Below are 24,438 nucleotides of genomic sequence, written 5' to 3' on the forward strand. Positions count from 1 at the left end.
GACAACAGATGCAAAGGCCTGGATGGAAGACATGGAGGAGACCCAGAAGGCCTTGGAGAATCCTGGGCGCCTTCCCGGAGGGGGCATCTGCGCTGGGCCTTTTGGTGGAGAATAGTCACACCAAAGAAGAGTTACGACAGCAATGTGAAGGGGCAGTGGATTGGGTAAACGACTGGTCTTCAGCACATCTGGTTCGTGGTGGGTAACGATGGTGAGCCAGGTTCCTTGACTCAGGGCCTGGGGCTACCGCAGCTGATGAGGGAATGAATAAGACACAGCCACCACTCACATCCCCCAGTGGACTTTCACTGATTTTCACATCACCAGCTGTCCAACCCACTGCCAGGAAGCTGTGGTCCCCGAGGACTGCTCCTCGAAGCTGCAGAGGTGAGGCAGCAGGTCCATCGCCAGTGACACTAACCCCAGGGGTATCCCTGGGCCAGAGAATGAACTGCTGGGACGAGGAGGGTAAGATCAGCCTGTCACACTTGCCAAGTGGATAGAAAGGCTGACACCACTGAGTATGGGTGAAGATGCAGAGCAGCAAACTCATACTCCGCCGGGGGAATGTGTGACCAGCCTGGAGTTCACGTGTTAGTATCAGGCAGTGTTGAGATGTGTCCTGCAGCCCAGCGACCCCACTGCTGGGTGTGAACCAAACAGAAACAAACACACATGGTCACCAAAGTTCATGGACACCGGACACCCCTGGATGTTTGTTGAGAGCGGAATGGGTCAGTAACTCAAGGTTTCTTCACACGGTAGATCCTGAGAAGAGGCCAGAAGGAGCGATGAGTGCAGATGACAAACAGATTGATGCCCACATATGGACATAACGCCGAGAGAAGCCGGATGTAAACTAGATATGTAAACCAGACAGAACTCAATACCCAACTGGGAAAGTGTCACCTTTTGGGGGCAGTGACTGGATGGGGCACGAGGGGTCTCTGAGTGAATCCAGCCCACCCCTGCCTGTGAAGCCGGGATCCAAGAAACTTACCAGACCTCCTTTCCAGTCAGGCTGTTCCAGGTCCTCCAGCCCCAGTGATACCGATAACCACAAGGGGCAGGGTGAGCTTTTCCTGATGGGCCTGCCCCAATCCCTGACCCACAAAACCCGCAACTATTAAAAGAAAAGAAAAAGGTTCTTGTTTGGAGTCACTGCACTTTGCAAGACAGCAACTGGCTTTCAGAACAATCTTCATGCTTTTTTCTTTTTTTAATTTTATTTTTTTGGCCTGATGAGGTTGAAGGCAGAGATGGAGTCATCGCTTCAGATGCAGGCTGTACCCAGCCTGAACCCACCCTCAGAACCACACTCCTGGACGGTTAAGGAAGAGGAGATGGTGGAGGATGGCCAGCCCATTGTCCAGAGAGACAAATGAGGCGGCTGGGAATGGTCTGGGCCCTCGTTGGCTGGTTGTTTGAGACTCCTTTGAAGTCAGAGTTTTCTTGAAGATTGCAGGCCTCTGGCCTGGTCACCCTGCCCCCACCTTTTCCCCATCCCTGTCCAGCTCCCTCCAGGGGAGGAAGGGCCTGGCATTGGGGTGGGGCCTTAAGTTACTGAGCAAGGATACCCCTTGGGAGCACTCTGCGCAGTGGGGGACAGATGGCGTGGGCGTGGCCGACGCCATGATTGACTGTGTGCAAGTGTGTTCCTGAGGGGAGTGGTCCCGCAGAGGACCATTACTCAGCTCTGGGGAACCAAACTCCAGCGAGATGAGCTCGCAGAGGGAAGAAAGACTCCTTGAAGATGTGAATGAACCAAAGTAGAAGTGGGCCCCCCAGCTCCCAGCCCTGCTCCCATAAATACACACACAGCACAGCTCTCACCATGCCCAGAATGGGGAACTTTCCAGGAACACACCCCTCTCGCAGCTTGGCCATCAGCCCTGGGTTCCCTCATGAGATCTCAGCCATGTGGTGGGCTCGGGGGACCTGGGTTTGTTTTCTGTCTCCTCCAACCCTCTCTGAACTCTTCATTCTGCCCAAGTTCAGAAATGAGGCTGAAGGACTTAGTAAATAGTATCTTATTGCTTAATCTGTGGCTGGACCTGGGAGTAGATCTGCAATCAACCTCTGGAAGCTCAGTAGGGAAGCCTGCCAGGGGCCCACCCCAGCAGCTGGGGGCATGTTTACAGACAGATGGATGAATGGGAGCACAGCAGTGGGCTCTGAACATTTCCAAGAAAAAACGTACTTTTCTCTAAAAACAGAAAAAGCAAAACAAAAATGCTTGTCTGTGCAACAATAGACTTTGTTGTCGTTAATGGTGGCAGTCTTACAGCCCAACTCACAAGTGTTCCGAGTTACTACTTGTTACTACAAGTGTAGCCTGTAGTCACCTGAGATGTGATGCCCAGACTCCTCTGGGAGGAAGGACCTGCCCTGCTGGGGAAGGACAGTCGGTCCCCATCTCTCCCCTGCTGGCCCAGGGCCTCAGCCGGAGCAGCCCAGCCACCCAGGGTCATGCCCTCCAGGACAGCCCCAGAAGGTGAAGAGTGAGCTGGGCATTTGGGCTCAACTCTAGAGCATTTGGCTGGGGTGGCCCAGGCGTGGTCAAGCCAGCACCACAGTTCTCCCTGTGCCAATGGTCACTGGTGTCCTACCTGTTCCTGCCCCTCCTATCACTGGTGTCCATCCCTAATGAGCATCTCCATCCCAAGCCCAGATCAGAGTCCATTTCTGGAGAACCCAGCTGAGTCAGCTGTTTTCTCATTTCAGTAGGCATGTAGTTTACAACAGGGAGCAAAAAACTAGGCTGTAATGACACACTGATATTGATCTTCTTGTCTAAAGTTTTAGTAAATCCATCATGGTCGAAGATGTACAGTTCTTTTAGAACCATTCAATAGATTCTGTTTAAGTTTTTGAATAAAATTGTTTTAAAATTAAAATAGTTTCTTTTTCTATATCATCACATCAATCAAATATTTCCCTTAGGAGTTTACTATTTCAGATGGTTTATTTGGCAATGGACTCGTGATATCCCCTGAAATTTATCCTTGTGACATATAAATATATTCTTAATTTTTTTTTAATTTAAAAAATCCTTTTTTTTTTTTGGTCACGCCACACAGCTTATAGAATCTTAGTTCCCTAACCAAGGATTGAGCCTGCGCCCTAAGCGTGAAAGCACTGATTCCTAACCATTGGATTGCCAAGGGATTCCCTGAAAATATTCTTCATTTTATTTCAGCCATTACCATTAACAGAACATTATGGCCACTCCTGTGAAATATATGCTTAGCATTTTAACTTTTAATGATTCAAGTTTTAAGCACTATTTGGGTTGAACAGTTATGGCAATAGTGAAAATATGCCACTCTATTTTTGGCTGAAATAAACTGTTTTTCATTTTAGAAATGAAATTTTAAAATTATTTTTTTTGTCTTATTTTTGGCTGTGCTCAGTCTCCTGAGCGTGGTCTTTCTCTAGTTGTGGCAAGTAGGGACTACTCTTCATAGTGGTGTGCGGGCGTCTCATTGCAGTGGCTTCTCTTGTTGCAGTGTATGGACACATGCGGGCTTCAGTAGCTGTGGCACATCGGCTTAGTTGCCCCTTGGCATGTGGAATCTTCCCGGACCAGGGATTGAACATGTGTCCCCTGCATTGGCAGGCAGATTCTTATCCACTGTACCACCAGGGAAGTCCTAGAAATACTGATTCATGCATAACATAGAAAGATGCTTCTTGCTGTTGCCATGCTATCATCTAGAAAATTCTTGGCTAGAGTCTATTTTTGATGTCATTTCAGAAGATTTGTAGTTATGATATTTCCTGAAAGCTTTAAGAAATATATCCAAAGTTCGTGGTCTCTTCACTTTATGTGCTTATTTCCATATTTTTCTATAAAACTGTACATGTATAAACATCAAAGCTCAGCGCACTACCAATCCCAAGAATTTCTAAGCATTAGCTATAGGATCGAAGTAGAGACAATAGAACCAAAATAAAAGCAAAACACAATGATGTGATTTGAAGATAATAATAACCGGGTGATTATCCTAATCTCAGGATGCCTCCCTGCCAAAAGATGGGGTCATGAACGCTTGTCACACTTACTTGTCCCAGGAACCCTTTGACCATCACAACATCATACAGTGTTTGGCTGAGAAGCTCAGTTTATGTGAGAATTTATATTAGCAAGTGATCTTACCTCTCACTGCAGTTATTATTACATGATATACAAAGCGAAACATTTCAATAGTGTCAACAGGCATGTTTACACACATGCACACACACACACACACGGTTAACAGGACAAAGAACAATGACAGTGAATCAGATTGGCAACTTTGAGTGATTTCAGAAGTAAAGTCAAAATCTTCTTTGTGGGCATTCCTGAATAAAGCCTAAATTTGACTCCTGATCATCCTTCCTGGGTTGCTCACTCGCCCCTGCTTTTGGGGTAAGTTTTGGAATTTCCACTCTTCTGCTGGCTCCGGCAGGCTTGTACAACTCGACCTGCCTCCCTCAACCCTAGTCCCTGTCTTGAGAGGATTGCTCAGTGCACCTCTCCAGAGTGGGGCCATCAGAATCTCTTAAGAACTTGAGTTTGAGACTGGTGGCTTCCAGTTCTCTGTCCTCCTGCCTTGTTGGGGAAAGAACAAAGAAGCAGACACCTCTTCCAGTCCCTGCTCTACTGGGAACCCAAGAGCCACACCTGTGTCTTTATCTACATTCCTCTTTTTTTTCTTTTGCTTTATCTCATTTGGCGTATGTGCTTACTGACATAGTCCTAACTAGACATCCCCTTAGCAAAGGTCCCCCACTCCACTGTTCCCCCACCGCCACTTCCCCTCAGGAGTGAGCCTTGAGGTCAGAAATCCTTCTGTGAAAGCTGCATATTTTTTAAAGCAACGATGTGCTCCCAGGGCCTGTGCTTAGCCGATGGGTACAGGAGGGGATGCAGGTCTAAATTTAGGGCCCCTGGTGGCTTAGGACAGCTCCATAATGTCCTACTGCGGGGATGTAATTTTAATGACATTAAAAAATAAACAGCTCGAAGTTGTATATTAGTTATTAGCTTCAATTACCTTCGATTCCTAGAGGATGCAACCTTATGAACAGGGCTGTGTTATGAATTATGTCTCGTGCACTGGCTCAGCTGGCAGAGGATACACCTGTCCTCATCTGGATGGTGAGGTGACCAGCAGGAAGGTTTAAGTACTGCTCCTGGAGGGTACTGAGGCCCTCCAAGACACCTTGATGGACAGACCCCACAACTAGCAGCTTTGGTGCCTCAGGAGAGCCTGGACAGCTCCCGCTCTGCTCCCTGGGATGTTGGCCATGGCCGGGTGCTTCATGGGAAAGGCTGCCAGCCTTAGTCCTGGGGTGTTAGTTCTCCTCATGAGTTCCCTGCTGTCCAAACATTTTACACCCACTGCTTCTGCACAGAAAGTTTATAGGAAGTGAATTCTCCAGGGGCCTGTTAGAGAACCAAATCTTACACAGGTGTAACGGTCCATCGATAAAAGCTAGAACTGCAAAGCTTGGATTCTGTTCACCTGAGCACCACCTGGGGCATGGCCAGAGGAGGGAAGGGGGTGACTGCAGCACAGGGCTGGGGTGGGGGATGTGTCACCTATGACCAGGTTTGATCTCATTTTACTTACCCCACACACATTTGTTGTTGTTCAGTCGCTCAGTTGTGTCCAACTCTTTGTGATCCTATGGACTGTAGCATGCCAGGCATCCCTGTCCTTCACATTCCCTGTCCACACACATTAAGTAGTGCTTTGCAGAGCCAAGTACTGTTCCAGGCACTTTCCACATCAGTCCTTTAATCCTCTTAACCATCCACTGAAGGTATACGTTGATGTTATAGCTTCCTTTTACAAACGAGGAAGCCTAGGCAGGGAAGGTGAAGTAGCTGGTTCAGGGTCCTACAACCCATAATATACACATCCTGGAGAACTACTTCTCAGTGGGTTTTAGGTCATTGACTCATATTTAAATACTCATATTTAAAGAGAAAAGAAGATAGGGACTCTTTCAAAGAGGTAAGGAATCATCTCCAAATGAATTTTTGTGTTTATGTGCAAATTTGCTTAATTTGCTCCTCATTTTTAAAAATTTTTGTTTATTTACATATGGCTTCACTGGGTCTTGGCTGCCGTGCAAGGGATTTCTCTAGTTGTGGTGTAGGGGCTTCTCTTGTTGCAGACCACAGGCTTTAGGCACACAGGTTTCAGTGGTTGCAGCATGTGGGCCCAGCCTTCCCTGTAGCATGTGGAATCTTCATGGACTAGGGATCGAACCTGACTCCCCCCACACACCAGTAGGTGGATTCCCAACCACTGGACCTCCAGCGAAGTCCCTGCTCTTAATTTTTGAAAGGCTGTAGACTTACACATGCTCCAACACTCACCTGGGCCAGACTCTGACATAGGGAGGGAATTAGGTAGGTGTGCACAGTTGGGAGCATAAACCCAAGACCTCACATTTTAAGGGTTAGAGGAAGGGGCAAGTTTCTCTCTGGAGATTTCCCAGGCTGACTGTCACAAGGTTAGATGTCCTGAGGGTCCCTGTTTGGCCTTCAGAGATCAGTGTTCAGGAAAGGGCCTTGGGAAGTGAGAGATGACTTGAGAGCAGATATGCTAAACAAGTGAACATGCAGCCCATTATGGGACCTGGGATTTCTGACGTTTTCAAGCACGTGGTTTACAAAATGATTTCGGTAGACACCTCTCTGAGGGAAAGGTGACAGTAGGTTCCTTGGCACTTGAACGTTAATGAGCTGGTAGGAAAGAAAACTCTTTTAGGCCCTTCAAAGGAAGCCGGAGGCCACGCTGCAGGACACCCGAGGCTGGGAAGCAAAGTTTCTCACTAGACCCTTGAAAACAAGGAAAACTGAGTCTGCGAGCATCAGCATTTATTTCTCGAGGAAGACGGCCCTGAACTGTCATCAGTTCCTCACAGAAGCCAAGCGGCCGCAGAAGGTGCAAGATCCCTCACCTACACAAACACGAGGGGCCCTGAGCAGTAAATGCAAAAGGGTGGGGGTTTGGCGCCGAGGCTTCTGGCTTCGAAGGGCGCGGAAAGGCCTGGATACAAGAGCTGCTCCTTTGCCCTCATCGCATCCGTGGGGTCCACACTGTACAGGGATGCCCCCGTCCTTCCTGCCGCCCCTCTCCGTGGGTCCAGCCCTGGGCGCCGCCGGCTCGCGCGCTCCTTCCACCCTCCAACGGCATCTGGGCACTCATTTTCCCCGCGGAAGTAGCGCGTCCGCCGCGCCGCGCGCTGCGGCCTACAAGATGCGCTGACGTCGCGGAGGGCCGGCAGTCGGCGCGGAGCGACCGGCGCGCTTGCGGGTCCTCCGCGGGGTAGGGGGTTGAGGGTACAAGGCCGGGCCCGCGAAGGGCGGCGGCCGGGCGGAGCCGCACCCTCGGAGAGGCCAACGCGCAGACGGGCGGGGATGGGGGGCGCCGGGGCCCGCACCTCTCCCCGGCGCTCGTGCGGCCCCGGGAGCACCCAGTGACGAAGACGGCGCCGCCCCTGCTCGGCAGCGCCGAGTCCGCTTCCTCAGGGAGCCCGCTTCGTCAGGGAGTCAGCGGCCGGCGGCGGCCGGCATGAGGAGCGGCCGGGGCCGGGCCAGGCCACGCTGACCCCGGCCCTGCGCGGCGCTTCCCCGTTTCTGCCCGGCCTCTCGGCATGAGCGCCCGCCCAGGCTCGGGGCCGCGGCTGCCCCAGCTCGGCGGCCGGCGGGCGCGCTCGGGGCCGGTGGGCCCGCGGTGCTGATCACCGCCCGCCCGCGCCGACCCCGGGGCGCGGCCATGGAGGTGGTGGGCGACTTCGAGTACAGCAAGCGGGACCTCGTGGGACACGGGGCCTTCGCCGTGGTCTTCCGGGGGCGGCACCGCCAGGTGAGCCCCGCCTGAGGCGGGGCTGCGGCCGGTCGCGCTCCGACCCTCGCCGGTGGCCGAGAATTGCAGACCTAGCGGAAAATGGGCAGGTGGCCCGCGAGCCCCGGGCTTCCCCAACTCGGTGTCGCGTTTCCCCGCGCGGAGCCCCGACCGCCCACCCACCTCCGTTCCCGGGATGGGCGGACGGCCGGGGGTGAGGCGCCCAAATCGACCCGAGAGCGGACTCATCTTTTTTTTTTTTTCTTTTTAAGCTTGTGCTGTTTCGAAAGCAGGCTCCCAGCAGGTTTTAGAATCTAAAGAATTCGGAAAGGCACCTCAGGAGTGGAAATAATCCTAAGAGAGTTTGGGCCAAGGGGCATGTCTGAAGGGGGCTGGCCTGGTTGCTCAGCCTGTACAGTAGTAAATACAATACTACCGAGTTTTCCTTTATCATGAGGATAACTTAAAACTCAAGAAAAAAACAAAAACGAAACGTTTAATCTTGCCTAGCTGTCAAATCCTATTTTCGGTTAACTGTTAACCATCTCCCAGTTTATCCTCCATAACTTTTAAGTAGTTGTAAATAAAGCGTCTTTTTTCCCCCCCCACTTATTGCTAGTTACTACGGAGGCTTCATGTTTATTTTTACTGGCTGTCTTGTGGGACGTTAGCTTGCTACACCTTTGTAAAATCATTTTTCTGTTAGAAATTTGGGTTCTATTTTTCCTGGTGCTGTTACATGAATTTGCTAAAAACATCTTTATACTTATAGATTCTTTTTGTTTCTCTTCAGTTGTTTCTGTGGAATAATTTTCAGGAGTAATTGTTTTTCCTTTCCAGAAAACTGATTGGGAGGTAGCTATTAAAAGTATTAATAAAAAGAACCTGTCAAAATCACAAATACTGCTTGGGAAGGAAATTAAAATCTTAAAGGTATGTTTCTTTATGGGGTATTCATACTAGATATATTAGATTAAAATTTAAATGAACACAAGATGACATCCTTTCCAGTTTGGGTAGTTGACCCCAAGTTTGAGAATGTTCACCTGTTGCTCTCATTTTTGGATGCTCAGTTTTTTGAAACATTGAGTACTTGCAAGCTGTTTTTAAGAATAGATGTTTGTGGCTCTTGGCCAGTGCTTAGAGGGATTAGATGAAAACTGATTTTAGCTTCTCATCATTCCTTTCCTTTAGTTATTGCATTGTCCTTTGAGAAGAGGCAGGCATCTCTTGGAGGCTTCCCTTGTGGCTCAGATGGTAAAGAGTCTGCCTCCTGTGCAGGAGACCCAGGTTCAATCCCTGGGTGGGGAAGATCCCCTGGAGGAGGTCATGGCAATCCACTCCTGTATTCTTGCCTGGAGAATCCCATGGACAGAGAAGCCTGACTGGCTATAGTCCATGGGGTTGCATGGAGTCTACCAGCACACGCAGGCCTCTCTTACACATTATTTCTCTCTTCTGTTGATTCCTTTCTTGTTACAGTTAAATATTTTTTGGAGAACTGGGGGCAGTTGTAATCTATTTTCCTTGTAAACTGAGCAAAGTTATTTTCCTTGGAAGTTGTCTTTTTAGATCACTCATAAGCAGAATTATCCAAGTGGGATGCTTTGAGGGGGAGAAAGGAGTCCATTGTCAAATAAATGTGGAAAGTCATGTTTACTTAATACTTCTTAGAGAGTCAAAAACCCTTGATTACAAAGAAATTCAAAAAAATTATGCAGTGAAGAAATAGGTTTAGGTGTGTTTAATCCCAAAGTAATATAAACATGGAACCTTCATCTAACGTTCATCAGAACTGCTATTCTGTGGACAGCTCTTGGGTAAGAATTATAGCTTGTTGAATTATACTTTGTTTTCTTTTAGGCAAATAGTGCTTTCTAAAAGCAGTTTGGAATTTTAGGCCTTTCTTGTTAGAAATTTTGTATTAAATCTAAAAGACTAACAGTAAAATATGTGGTCATACTGACCTTTATTTTGTAAATGAGAATAAATTAGGACAGTGAAAAAATATTTAGGCCCCAAGTAGTTTGATCAGGCACATTTCTTGTTATTCTTCATTAGATTGAATTGTTATAACTAGTAACAAAAGTGTAGTATACTAGAAGTAGTATAAATGGATATAAATGTGTGTATATACTTAATTTTATTTGCATATTGAAATATTACAATTCTTATAATAAATACAAATATTTTGAATTCTCAATTTTCTTAACAGGAACTTCAGCATGAAAACATTGTAGCACTCTATGATGTTCAGGTACCTTATTTTGGATTTTCAAAGAAATGTATGTTTGTTAATAAAGAACTTAATAGAAATTTTTTATTTTTCATACAAATTTAAATGTCATCATAGAAAGAGAAAAATTGCTTTATTGTTGAAAAGATGTATAGCTTGAGTTGTGTGTTTATTAATTAAGAATTTGTATAAAATAGCATAGGGCAAAAGGATAAAATAAATAACGTGCTGCATAAGTAAACTTACTGACAAATGATAATATGCTACAGTAGTGTTGTTTTAGGTCAAGTAGAGAAATATTGACTCCAGATCTGGCATTTCTGTGATGAGTGTAGAAAGGACTATTTTGGGTTATTGAAAAATCAGCTAGAGCTTTTTTTTTTTTTTATTGCAGTAGCAATGTTTGCTAATAGTGGTGATATTAGACGATAACATGGCATGATAACAAGGAAACTCTGCAGATTGATCACCTGGATTTGTTTATGTTGATTGCCATGGCGTACAGTAGAGTCGCATTATTTTTGGAGGTGGGAAGGCTGGATTCTGAAGTTACATTCTAAGGCAACATTTCTGTATAGTCAGAATCACCCTTGGAAATCCTTTTCAAAAGCCAGGTTTAGACAAAATTCCTGTTTATTGGGTGGAGCACCAGAGCAAGTTGGCTTGTATTTAGGGGCCATATTGTGTTTTAAAATCCTTGGATCCTAGAATCACACTTGCTAGTGGTATTCACCTGGTGGAAACTCCAGGGGTCTGATCCTGAGGGGCAGCGCATTCAGCTTTTCCCTCCACTCCTTCCACAGCCAGCCAGGGTGCTTGATGCACATTACTCTGTTCTTTTGTTTTCTTAGTCTGGACAGTGGAATTCCTGGAAGTAAATGAGCGTGTTATGTGATTCTGCTATTTTATTTGTAGCTAAAACCATTTCTCTGTACACTTGCATTACTCAAATTCATTCATTTTGTGAGGTTCGATGAGGTGAGGTGCTGTGTGCCAGGCATTTCTGAGTGCTAGGAACAAAGCTGTGAATAAAACACTCCTTGCTGTCAGTGTGCTTAATTTTAGTGAGCTGTTCTATACGTCCTTTAAAAAGTATAGTCATTTTTCATGTAGTCATATCATACAGCAAAGTATTTATTTAACTCTACCCAAGTTGTAAGATGTTTAGGTTTTTCCCATTACGAAAGAATGCTCCAAGGATAATATATACCTTCTGAAGATACCTGATTATGTCTTGTGAGTTCAGTTTCTAGAATTGGAATTACTGGGACAATTAGCATGAACAGGTTTAAAGTATTTGATGTCAGTGTGTGATCTCCAAAAATTTAACAAATTGCATATACAGAACATGTATACTCTGTGGGTATATTTTATTACCTATTTAAATAGATACAATTCATTCCTTCTCTTGAGAAACTCAAAGCAGCCTAGAAAGAAAGGGGAAAAACAGTTAAAGTCAAAACTAATCTGATGTCACAATCCCTATTGAAATGCTGTTTGTGTAGTTGTCTGTCTTCTGTTTGTCTGTAGTTGTCTGAGTTTCTGTAGATAGAGGGCACCACGAGGTACAAGTCAGTGCCTCGTGTAAAAATTGTTAAGTAATATTAACTCTTCTTTGCTTATCTCTTGAGAGGTACAGAAAATGCTGTCAATTTCAGAGTCAATTTTGCTTTCACGGTGGAGAGTGTAGTTAGATTTTTGTCTGTTGGAATAAAGAATATTTTAAAGTACTGGCTTTGGCTGCAGAATGAGATTTCATTGGGGAAAACATGTTCCAGAAACCAGAACTGTGGAACAATTGGAAATATCAAAGTGACTGCTGAGAAATGTTTACTGTTTTGTGCATTGTGTACTCCTGGAATTAATTTATAAAAATAGACTTCAGAACTCTTGGTCAGATGAATATAGTCTTGACTGCTTGGCTGTTGTGTAGACAGAGTTTAGATTTGTTCTCTGGATTCTGATCAGTACAGGGTGTGGGGTGCAGAGGTGGGTGCAGTCATTTTATCCACTGGAGATGAGCACCGTTCACACTGGCTGCCACTTATGGAGGTCTGCCTCAGACTTATGTGCACTTTGATGAACTGAGAACTTTTGACATTGTAGTGCTGAGTTTTCACTTCAGATGACACTTAAAAAGAAGCACATTTTCCCTAATTACAAAAGTAATATATGCAAACAGTTTGAATGGGGCTTCCCTGGTGGTTCAGCTGGTAAAGAATCCGCCTGCAATTTGGGATACCTGAGTTCTAGCCCTGGGTTGGGAAGATCCAGTATTCTGGCCTGGAGAATTTCATGGACTGTGTAGTCTATGGGGTCGCAAAGAGTCAGACACGACTGAGCAACTTTCACTCACTCACAGTTTAAATATTCCAGCATTATCAGAATGAATAAATTAGAAAAGATATGGCACTTCCCAGGGATAACCACTCTTTGTTATATTTGTTTTAGAGTTTTCTAAATACATATATGAAGCTATAGTCATGTCATACAGTGGGAGGAGGCTGGGCTGGGCATCGGCAGGTCAGCTTCCCACGCAGATGCAACCTCTGTGAGGAGCCGACAGGAAAGACAAGAGTGAGGACCTGGAAGAAGGGATGTGGCAGGAGTGCTGGGAGTGGAGGGAGTGCTGGGTGATGCAGGGGAGGGTGGAGGGCCCACATGGGATGGATCTCTAGTCCAAGGGCAGCGCAAAGCTGTTGGGAGGGTGATATCACGACTGCTTTTGAAAGATACGTACCTTTGAGTATTTTGGGCATGAGATAAGTATTGTCAGCTGGGAATACTTCTCTGTATGAATGTCAGTGGTCTGGAAACATCTGCGTCTTGTTAATTTTTGGTGTAGTGAAAAAGAGATTCGTTCAGTACATGGTGCTGGCAAACTGAGACATCTGTCCTCATCGTTTTTCCAAAATAATTTTCAATGACTCAAAGGCTTAAATATATAAAATAAGTATTAATGATCTTAGAATAATATTTATATGACTATATGTAATCTAAGAGCTAGAAAGGTATTTTATTTATTTTTGGCTGTGCTGGGTCTTCATTGCAGTATGCGAGCTTCCCATTGTGGTGGCTTCTCTTGTTGCTGAGCAGAGGCTCAGTAGTTGTGGTGCAAGGGTTCAGTTGCTCCGCAGCATGTGGGATCCTCCCAGACCAGAGATCAAACCTGTGTCCCCTGCATTGGTAGGAGGACTACCAACCACTGGACTACCAGGAAAGTCCCTAGAAAGGTATTTTAAATCAAGATAAACTGAGAAGGCATAAAGGTAGGGACATAAAAGTTTTGAGAAACAGTTTATGTCAGATGATACAGCCATAAATGGGTGAAATTTTCGTAAACAAGTAGAGAAAGGTAAATTAAGGTGACAGATGTCACTTCTCACCCTTGCTATTGGCAGAAGTAGGAAGTGCAGTAATTCTTACTGGTGTGATTGGAGAGGAGATGTGTCACTGGTACAAATGTCAGTCTTTGGTTATGATTTTTGGAGTGCTGTGTGACGACACTTTGCCTCCATACCCTGAGTCTGGGCATTACAGTCCACGTACTCACGGTAATGCAGGTCAGGGTGTGTTCCTTCTCTGCATGGGTCCTGCAGGGGCTACTATTTCTGTGAGTGAAAGACAAACCCTGCTATCCCTGGTCTCCCCTTCTCTGCATGTTGCTGCTTCTGTACTTGGGCCTCCTGTGGTTCCTGGCCACTTCCCCCTTTTCCTCGTGCCGAGGGCCTCCTTCCTGCAGGGAGATTAGATGTGCAGATGGATCGCTGTGTCTGTGGTCTGCACAGGTGTACCTCAACCTTCCTTGTGTCTTCACTCAAACATTATGTTTTCAGGAAGCTTTCTTTAGCCACCCTAAATGGAATTGCAGTCCCCTCCCCAACCCTGTTCTTCCCCAGTGCACCTGTCATCAACTCCAGGCTCTGTGTACTTCTTTTGTTTGTTGACTTGCTCCTGACCCACCCTTCTTAGAATTTAAGATTGAGGAGAACAGGATTTTTAACTCTGCTGTTTTACTGCTATACCCTCGGGGCCTGGACCAGTGTCTTGTTCATAGTAGGGAGTTAAAAAGTCTGTCATTGAGAAGTATCTGCCACTGTTAGAGCTGCATATCCTTGACTAAACAACCAGAATCCTGGACATCTATCTGAGGGCCATAAAAGCCTGAGAACTAGGATGTATGTCCAAGAAACAACACAGTTTGCCCAGACTGGAAACAAGTGATGTTCCTTGGTAGGGAACAGCTTAAATGGTGATATAGTCACACAATGACATATGACAGGAAAAAGACTTGTGCATATGCATTTGATTTGGATGGATTTCTTTGGTATATTATTGAGTGAGGAAAGCAAGGTTCAGACATTTATATATGATATCCCGTTTTTTCGAAGTAAAGTGTGTTTGTGTGTGTGTGTTTAGCTTCTGATTGTATGAGTACGAGAAAGGTATGGGGTTACATACCGGATGTAAACATTGGCCAGCTGGAGAGGTGAAGATAATCAAGCAAAAAGGTGGAAATGTATTATATTACAGTTAAGAATCCCAGCAAGTACATGCTTCCTTCAGGTGTATGTGGGCTGGTAGGACGAAGCATCCCAGACCATGTGTTCCAGAATTGAGACTGCACGTTTAATGTTGCTCTTCCTTTAGTTCTTTGCATGAATAGACTTGAACTTCTTGATGACTGCATTAGCCATTAGTGTCATGGAAGCTGAGATGCTTATGTCAGTGTTTAGGGGATTTTAAATTTCACTTACTAATGGATTTTGTGATTTCATTTTACTCTTTAAAATGAATACATACGCTATTTTATTAACAATCATTATTTTTAAAATTTTGCTAAATTTTTTCTCTAATCTAGACCATGTATAATATGTTTACTTTTCAGGAATTACCCAACTCTGTCTTTTTGGTGATGGAGGTAGGTAGTATCCAGGTTTCTTTTTAATTTTTTTTCTTTTGATTAATACATACCTTAAAATTGACAGTAGGTTATTTGAAATTTGAATTAATAAAGTTTCAGTGATTTAGATTCTATTTTATAAGGAATATAAAATTTTAAAATGTTGATTCTATGATTCTTATAATTTGTTTGGGACTGGGTTTATATTATTACAAATGTATTTTTAATTAAAATTAATTGATAGGACTTCCATGGTGATCCAGTGGTTAAGACTTCAAGCTTCCAATGCAGGGGATGTGGGTTCTATCCCTGGTCGGGGAACTGAGATACTATATGCCATGTAGCCAAATTTAAAAAAGTTAGCTGATAATGAATTGAATTAATCTTGAATCAGTGTCTTATTTTAATTATTTTTTGTTTTGTATATCAGTATTGCAATGGTGGAGACCTGGCAGATTATTTGCAAGGTAATTTTTTGACTTTGTCAGTGGTCAGTATAGTACTATAGTGTGTTTAATCTTCATTTACTTCTGATACATGCTACCCTTGTTTTCTGTATGTGTATAGCAACATTCAGTAAATATTTGTATATATTTAATTATGGTTGCTTTGCTGACTGACTGTTGTGTGTTGTGGTTTTACTCCTTTACTTGTATATAAGTACTTGTTTATGTGTGCCTTTCTCTGACAGTTTGAGAGGTGAGGCCTCTCACCATCAGAGAAAAACCAACAAAATTTCTCTTCAAAGGATTCTAGTGGGGGGCTAGCAGTGAACCTTTATTCTCTTTCATTTCCTTCAAAAAAAAAATAGTGGGAGAATGTATCCTAGGATGTGTTTATTAATGTGAATGTTGCCTGTAAATTTTAAAAGATGTTGTAAGGGATTCAGGGTAACCTTGACATTATTTTGTGGCATAGAGGTAAGGTTTTAGTACTAGATGTTGCTTGAAATTCCGTATATAAAGTGTGTTCATGTTCAGATCAAATTGTGTCCCTCCAAAGTACTTTTTAAAGGACATTAGATGAAGTCAGCACCTGCTTGTTCACCCTTGAAGATATATGGGAAATAGGCAAAACAAATGAACAAAAAAGTAGTAAAAGGTTCATCTCTCAGCCTAGAACTAGGTCATGGCAATTGATGGTAAAAGCACTAAGACATCAGTAGATACACTCACAAAGGGTGCGGGCAGTTTACAGAAGAGAAGCAATATATTTTAAATGTTCAGGTAAACAAGGAACAATTAAAAATGAGATTTAAAAATCTTTAAAATATAAAATATTGCTGAGGTTTCAAAAGCCATGTAGAAATATTATATAGAACACAAATATTTCTCCTCCTCCCCATAGTTAAAGAAATTCTAAATACAATTGAAGCTCCTGTGGGCCCTTCTGTAGTCCTACTCCAGTCCCTCCCACTGAGAGACCACCATTATTCTGAACTCGGGAGGTTAGTCCATGTGTGTTTTTTGTATTTTTCCTGCTGCCGCTGCTGCTGCTACTAAGTCGCTTCAGTCATGTCTGACTCTGTGCGACCCCATAGACGGCAGCCCACCAGGCTCCCCCGTCCCTGGGATTCTCCAGGCAAGAACACTGGAGTGGGATGCCATTGCTTTCTCCAATGCATGAAAGTGAAAAGTGAAAGTGAAGTCGTTCAGTGGTGTCCGACTCTTCGAGACCCCATGGACTGTAGCCTACCAGGCTCCTCCGCCCATGGGATTTTCCAGGCAAGAGTACTGGATTGGGTTGCCATTGCCTTCTCCGGTATTTTTCCTGAGATTCTCTCAAAATTATGTCAGTTTGGTAAAAAGATTTTTCAAAAGGTCATTTGCTAGTAGATAAAATTCAGAGATGGGCACTTTTTTCTCTATTGGAGGCGAGGAGTTGGAGCTGGAAGACACCTTGCTTTTACCTTCTGTTAACCTCTGAATCTTGAAATCCTTGACTTCTTATCGATCCAGGTAAAAGCCCCTTTCCCCGGGGTCAGGCTGAGGGGCACTTAGCTATTTTACTTCCTTGTCGGAATATCAAGTGTCCTTTTCTAACAGAAAGCGTGTGGGCTGACACAGGTGCTGATGCTGCTATAGCAGGCTTGTTAGCTTCCTCAGCAGTCTGTACGTGATGTTGAACTCTGCTTTGGATATTCCAGAGCAGTAGTCTTAGATCAGGAGAGCAGGGAATGAAGAGCTTACCTGAATGTTGGAGTCGGACAGGCAGGCTGCTTTGCAGTAGTTCCTTTGTTATATCACTTAATTGCTGTGTGATTCTGGTCATACTTAACTTCTCCCCTGTCTGCCACTTGAAGAGATGTGTCGAATAACTTAGGTCCTCAAGGCATTGTCTAGAGTTGTACTGTCCACTGCAGTAGCCACTGACCCACATGGGGCTGTTGAGCTATTGAAAGTTGTGCTGTGATGTGCAGCACACATTGCGTTTTGAAAGAAAGAGTGATTATATCAAGATTTTTAATGTTGATTATAAGTTGGAATGATATTTTGGAAGTACTAGGTTAAATAGATATTATTTCACCAGTTTCTTTTCATGTTTGAAAATGTGGCTACTAGGAGATGTTAAGTTATGTATAAGGCTCACATTATATTTCTGTTGGGGAGCATTGATCAAGAAGATCTGTCAGTCAGAGGTCTGGAGGGCATAATGCCATTAAATCACAAGACATCCATTTAGTCCTTGTATTTGCTTTGATAAATAAAGTGCCTTTCACATCTTCAAAAGATAAAAAACAAATTCTATTGATTGCAAGTTAAAATAAGGGAAATTGTAAAGTAATTGGTAAGTTGTACTTTAACATTATTTCTAGCAGATAACGTTCAGTTTGGCAGCCACGGCTGAGCCTGCCCCGTCAGGGCCAACTGCTCAGGAGTTCATCCGTCTGAGAGTTTTCATGTTGGCTGTGCCTTTAAAATGTTAAGCTTTTACCAAGAGAATTTCAGTTTATGGGATTGTGTTGAGAGTAGGCATTCCGTGTTCATAGAAGTACATGAATTTCTATTGTAGTTTGTGCCCAGAAACAGCCTAAATGAGATCATTAACTTTTCTGCACAGAAACAGTGTTAGAATTTGGTCTCCGAATCAGATACTTTCATGTATCATGGGGCAAAGATACAAGTTCTAAGCAGCTGCAGTCATTTACAGTAGCAAAAGTTTTCTAAGCCCTAAAAACAAAATGTAAACGAATGAGATGGAAAAAACGGTACCATCCTTTTTCGTTGCTTCAGTGTAATTTAAAACGTTACAGCAGGAAAGCTCCAGTTGTTGATTTGACCCTCCCACTAATGTGCGGTCATCGTCGCGTCCATCTGCAGGGAAGTGTCAGTAGAGCTGCGAGAACCGGGAGAATGTACTCCAGACTTTAACAGTGTTCATTCATCTCCAGGGAGGGGAGCAGGGAAGCTTTCACTTTTTGTATGTTTTAGTGCATTTGGATTTTTCTTTTTAATAGCATCAGGAAAAGAACTCCAAAGAATTTTTAAAAGCAGATGAAAATAGCCCTCAAAGAAAAAAGTATTTGATAATTTTTAAACCATGGGTATTTCATTTATTTGAAGATACTCAGTTCAGTTCAGTCACCTAGTCGTGTTCGACTCTTTGCGACCCCATGGACTGCAGCACACCAGGCCTCCCTGTCCATCACCAACTCCCAGAGTTTACTCAAACTCATGTCCATTGAGTTGCTGATGCCATCCAACCATCTCCTCCTCTGTCGTCCCCTTCTCCTCTTGCCTTCAATCTTTCCCAGCATCAGGGTCTTTTCAGATGAGTCATTTCTTCACATCAGGTGGCCAAAGTATTGGAGTTTCAGCTTCAGCATCAGTCCTTCCAAGGAACATTCAGGACTGATTTCCTTTAGGATGAACTAGTTGGATCTCCTTGCAGTCCAAGGGACTCTCAAGAGTCTTCTCCAACACCACAGTTCAAAAGCATCAATTCTTTGGTGCTCAGCTTTCTTTATTGTCCAACTCTCAGTCCATACATGACTACTGGAAAAACCATAGCTTTGACTAGATGGACCTTTGTTGGCAAAGTAATGTCTCTGCTTTTTAATTTGCTGTCTAGGTTGGCTATAACTTTTCTTCCAAGGAGCAAGCATCTTTTAATTCCATGGCTGCAGTCACCATCTGCAGTGATTTTGGAGCCCCTAAAAATAAAATCTGTCACTGTTTCCACTGTTGAGGATATTAAGGACATAAAATGTCACTCATTAAAATGATTTTAAAAGTAATATTTCACTTGTTCAGTGTATGAGTGTTATTTCTGTCTTTCTTAGTCTTAAGTACGTAAGAGAGGTTATAAAGAACATGTTCTAGAGTTGTATGGGCAGAAGTCTGACCTAGGGATTGAACCCAGGTCTCCTGCATTGCAGGCAGATTCTTTACCATCTGAGCCACAGTAGTCAAAATGGGGTCACGGATATTAAACACCTAATGTAGATTCGAGGAATTGAACTTTTGACTTAGATCCATTGTTGTAAAATACATATTTGTGTACTGACTACCTTGTTTCCCTGGTGGCTCAGATGGTAAAGAATCTGCCTGCAGTGCAGGAGACCCAGGTTTGATCCCTGGGTCAGGAAGATCCTCCGGAGAAGAAAATGGCAACCCACTCCAGTATTCTTGCCTGGAGAATTCTGTGGACAGAGGAGCCTGGTAGGCCACGATCCAAGGGGTCACAAAAGAGTTGAACCGACTGAGTGACTAACACTCTTCACTTTCACTTTACCTTTGAGTACTTCTTACATGCCAGGCGTTTTCCTTAAGTCTTTATGATTAAACGTGCTGTCTTGTTTGAATGTTGCAACAGCCCCACATGGTTAGTCTGTTTTCAGTTTTCTGTAGTGGAGGAGTTGGCACAGAGGGGTCAACTTCCAGGACTGTGCAGTGAGTATTAATAAGTGAAGGAACTGGGATTTGAACAAAGGCAGCCTGACTCCACACCAGGCTCTGTGAACTGTTGCATGCTCTGGTGTGCACGTGGCAGCATGGCTGTTTGCTGGATAGTGACTACTCTCCAGTCATGTTCCCACCACCTCTCAGTAGCAAATGAAGATGTGGCTTCTTACAGGTGTCTTTAGTAGGAGAAATGACTCTGGGAGATGAAAAGGAGACAGGTGTGGGCAACAGCCCCCTGACAGGTCCAGTTGAGGGTAATGCCTTAGTCTCACCAGCCAAGCATATCACCTGTTTTTAATTCGTACTCAGGTAGTGTTTGGGGTTAAATATGGACATTTATCCCAAGTACTTGATGTTAAGGGGACTTATTTTTGGCTTGTGGAGGAGACTCGCATTTGCTAAGCATCTGTTGTCATGCTCATTCTTCCCAGTAAAAGTGGGAAAAGAAAACCATAAAGGAACACTGATGAGAATGGAAGATATAACCTCTTTACAACAGGTTGATTAAAATTTTTGAGATATTTAATATTTCTTGATAGACTTAAGTTGTTAGAGTAAAAACAATGAAAAAAAGTGAATTCCCATTCCTTACTCCCACAGATGAGACTTGATTTTGTAGGCTTAAGTGTTTATGGAATGCCTTTTCTCCCAGCTAAGGGCACGCTCAGCGAGGACACCATCAGAGTGTTTCTGCATCAGATCGCAGCTGCCATGCGTATCCTGCACAGCAAGGGCATCATCCACAGGGACCTCAAGCCCCAGAACATCCTGCTGTCCTACGCCAATCGCAGGAAGTCCAGTGTCAGTGGTATTCGCATCAAAATAGGTATGGGGCTATGTTGTTTCACTCAAAGAACACTTTTGAGACTCAGTATCCTTAGGTAATTTTAGTTCAGTGAGAATGATGAATTTTGTTGAGACACTTTTGAGATTTTTGTTCTGTTCACTGAAGTCCATTTGGTTGTGGGAATCCTTTACATTGTTGGCAGCAGGTGCTAAATTTCAGACAGGGCTGACAGGCCGCAGCAGGAGATGCTTCTCTTTGTCAGAGGAAAGCTAACACACCGCGTTGCTGGCAACAAATTAATACCCTGGTTCTTCACACCTCATGGGATTTTAACCTAAGGGATCTGAGAGACCATTTAATTCAGGCTGCTTCTTTGGAAAGTTTTTTGGTTTTTTTTTTTAGCTCACTCAAGGCAGACATGACTCAGATGGTAAAGGATCTGCCAGCAGTGTGGGAGACCTGGGTTCAATCCCTGAGTGGGGAAGATCCCCTGGTGAAGGAAATGGCAACCCAGTCCAGTATTTCTGCCTGGAGAATCCCATGGATAGAGGAACCTGGCAGGCTATACAGTCTGTGGGGTCACCAAGAGTCAGACACTACTGAGCGACTAACACTTTAGCTCTCTCAGGATTATTTGAAGCACTTCGTAATGCTAGATTTTTTTTTAAAAGCCGTTCTCATGGTTGTTGGAAAAACAATTTTTTACTAGTATTTTAAGAAATCTCTGTTATTATATAGGTTACATCTGGTATCTGGAGGAGGATGAAAACAGCTCAAGCTCTATATCTGGTGTTGATACTTAATGAGAGCTTTATTAATGAATCATTTACTATTATTGGCATTTTCTCTTGCAAAGCGTGGAACTCCCTTCTTGGTTACAGAACTGGCAGAGCAGCAACTCTGCCATTGGTGGCTACTGCTGTTGCTGCTGCTGCTGCTGCTAAGTCACTTCATTGTGTCCGACTCTGTGTGACCCCATAGACGGAAGCCCACCAGGCTCCCCCGTCCCTGGGATTCTCCAGGCAAGAACACTGGAGTGGGTTGCCATTTCCTTCTCCAATGTGTGAAAGTGAAAAGTGAAAGTGAAGTCACTCAGTTCTATCCTACCATTATTTAACTTGTTGAAAGTGAGGTGGCCACTTCTTTCTTTGGTGGGCAGTCTAAGTCAATAAGCTTTAGTTTCTCATAGTTCTTTTGTGCCTGCTTGTATCTTAAAGAATTATATAATCTGTGTTAAGTGTGGGCAAAGGTATGATTTGACTTTCTCCCTTTTATTTTGTGAAACAGCTGATTTTGGTTTTGCTCGTTACTTGCATAGTAACATGATGGCTGCCACGCTGTGCGGGTCCCCAATGTACATGGTGAGTGTTTTCTTCCTTTGTGTTTATAGCGAGAAGCATTGGAATTTAAGTATAAAGCTTGTTTCCAACTAAGATGTGATTTTTATCATAGTCTGAGTTTTTATTATTTATAAATGTTAATTATATTACTGAAATGCTATAATACAGATGTCTTGTGCTTTAGTGTAGTGGACTATAAAAGTCATCTTTGCCCATTGGCATTTATTTTTTAACATGATTAGTTATTATGGTAGAAATTTTCTATTAGATTAAATTAGAAATAAAAATTGATGAAGTATGGTCATGCTATACATGATGTATAATTTTAGGAATACTTAAAAAAATCTTTTGGGGCATATCTTCACCTATAGGATGTAGTCTTCCTTTGCATGTTGTCTCTTTTGACAGTCAAGGATCCCCACTATAGAAATGCTTCCCATTCATGTCACACGTAATAGCTGAAAAATCTTGCTTTTCTTCTTTATCCTCTCCTTTTGTTACTGTCAGGTCTAATAGGGTGAGGCTATGACACTTCTGAACTAATGTGAGGTGGTAAGCCTGGAAACATCTTGATTCTGGAGCTTCAGAATCCTGTGAAGTAAATGAACCTACTTCAGTTTGAATTTAAAATGGGTTTATGTTCAATTAGGGTTTCTTCTAATGTAAAATCAACTTTGAGATCAAGGGAACTAGTACTCAAAGTTCAAAAAAATTTTGTGTTAGATTTAGTTTTTTTTGATCATAACCTTACTGCTTATATAATAAATCTTACAATTTAATATAATTAAATACTACTTTGTACTTCTTGAGTGTGAAATCAGTTCAGTCTTGAACTTACAGCCTTGAGGATAGAGAGAGTACTTGGGCTGATTATTAAAGGAAGTTGACCCAGTAAGAAATTTACTAGGAACAATAAATAAAAATGTTATGCCTAGAAAATAAAATGTCACTGTCATTCAGTGTATTTAGCATTTCCAGTCAATGCTTGCCTTGATTGATAGTGGTTTCAGAAAGCAACATCTAATGAGAGGGGAGAAAACAGCTGTAACAAAGTATCAGAGACTTTTTGCTTGCTTTTAAGACTGTTTTTATTATGTTTTGCCTAATAGATTTTCCACTATTTTGGAGTTTTTAAATGGCGGAAATAGGACTTATGTAGCAAACACTTGTGTGCCTACCATCCCCATTCGACAGTTAACATTTTACCGTGTTCACCTTGGTCTTCTTTTAGAAGAAATGAAATATTTCGGAAGTGGTTCGTGTACCTTGTGTAACCCTCCTTTCTCACTCTCCTATTCTCCCACCCCAGAAGTAACCCCAGTCTTGGGATTGGGATGTACTCCTTGTTATTATTTTAATGCTCTTTCTGTATTTTGTGTGTCCATACTATTATATAGAAATATTTTCTTTCTGCAACCTGCTGCTTTTCCTCCACTGTTGTTTTTGAGACTTGCCAGTAAACCTCAGTGTAAGAATGTGGGTCTATATTGGTTGCAGTATCATTTGATTAGGGCAGTATCACAGTGTGTTGTTTTTATTGTTGTAGTTTTGTTAGGAGTGTGACCTTCTCCAGTTAACACATGCAGATCAATTATGTAACTGACATTATGCACGTCTCTTGAATTGCTTTCTCCCCAGGCTCCTGAGGTTATCATGTCTCAACATTATGATGCCAAGGCTGACTTGTGGAGCATCGGGACAGTGATATATCAGTGCCTCGTTGGAAAGCCACCTTTTCAGGTACTGTGATTCTTTTCAGCTATACTTAGTTTGGGGCTCTTTTCATTTTGCAGTTGCCTTTGACTTGTAAAATGGGGAATCCTGTTGACCCTTGAACAGTGTAGGGGTTAATACTAGATAATACTGGGTTCTCCAGCTCAGGCTTACAACCCCGTGGGAAATAAGGTGTGAATGGTGACATTAGCGCCTCCTGCTTAGCCTGGATTTGGGGTCTGGGAATCCATGTGAGGGCGGGGGCAGGTCTGGGAAGATGGGTAACAGCTCTCCCCTGCCTCTCCTGGAGGAGAGGTCGTTGTTTAGGTTTTACACAATTTATTTTAGGTAGGTCTGCCTCTCCCTTAACATTCTGTCAGAAAGAGCTCTTCTGGCATACGATCACAGTGATTCCCCTTGAGTTCATATTGGCCAGTTACAGAGACAGTTTTTTAAATCTGAAAACTAAAACAGAGAGAAATAATTTGCCCAAGATGGTATTAAAAGTCATTGACCCAGCAGTTTGAACGCTTGATTTCCTAGCCTGGTTCGAAGGTAGAGGCAGCTTCAGTAATTCAGCAGCTCTTACTGCAAGGCTGCTGTGTTGTGTTCTGGAGAGGCTGGAAAGGAGCACTTTCTTAGCTGTCTGGCTTGACTCCCTTGAAGGTACATTGCACCTGACTTTACACAGTACACCTGTTGGGTAGG

At 43.5% G+C, this 24,438-nt stretch overlaps 1 protein-coding gene across 7 annotated transcripts in view; it reads left to right on the top strand.

The window, feature by feature from the left end:
- The first annotated feature begins 7,297 nt into the window (after window positions 1–7,297).
- Window positions 7,298–24,438, top strand: part of ULK2 (unc-51 like autophagy activating kinase 2) — a 63,609-nt gene continuing 46,468 nt past the window's right edge. For 5 of the 7 annotated variants that reach the window (XM_088828941.1, XM_055407391.2, XM_055407392.2 and 2 more), the window contains exons 1-8: window positions 7,298–7,868; window positions 8,688–8,780; window positions 10,063–10,104; window positions 14,972–15,004; window positions 15,417–15,453; window positions 20,543–20,716; window positions 21,965–22,038; window positions 23,656–23,757. In XM_088828941.1, the coding sequence (XP_088685067.1) occupies window positions 7,779–7,868; window positions 8,688–8,780; window positions 10,063–10,104; window positions 14,972–15,004; window positions 15,417–15,453; window positions 20,543–20,716; window positions 21,965–22,038; window positions 23,656–23,757 (645 nt within the window). In that variant the 5' untranslated portion in view covers window positions 7,298–7,778. Of the gene's footprint in view, window positions 7,869–8,687; window positions 8,781–10,062; window positions 10,105–14,971; window positions 15,005–15,416; window positions 15,454–16,333; window positions 16,434–19,517; window positions 19,648–20,542; window positions 20,717–21,964; window positions 22,039–23,655; window positions 23,758–24,438 lie in introns of those variants that run through there. The other 2 variants (XM_055407394.2, XM_055407393.2) reach the window with 2 other exon arrangements.

This window comes from Moschus berezovskii, chromosome 20 (assembly GCF_049115385.1).
Source record: "Moschus berezovskii isolate FMDL1 chromosome 20, NW_MosBer_1.0, whole genome shotgun sequence".
In the NCBI taxonomy this organism is placed as follows: domain Eukaryota; kingdom Metazoa; phylum Chordata; class Mammalia; order Artiodactyla; family Moschidae; genus Moschus; species Moschus berezovskii.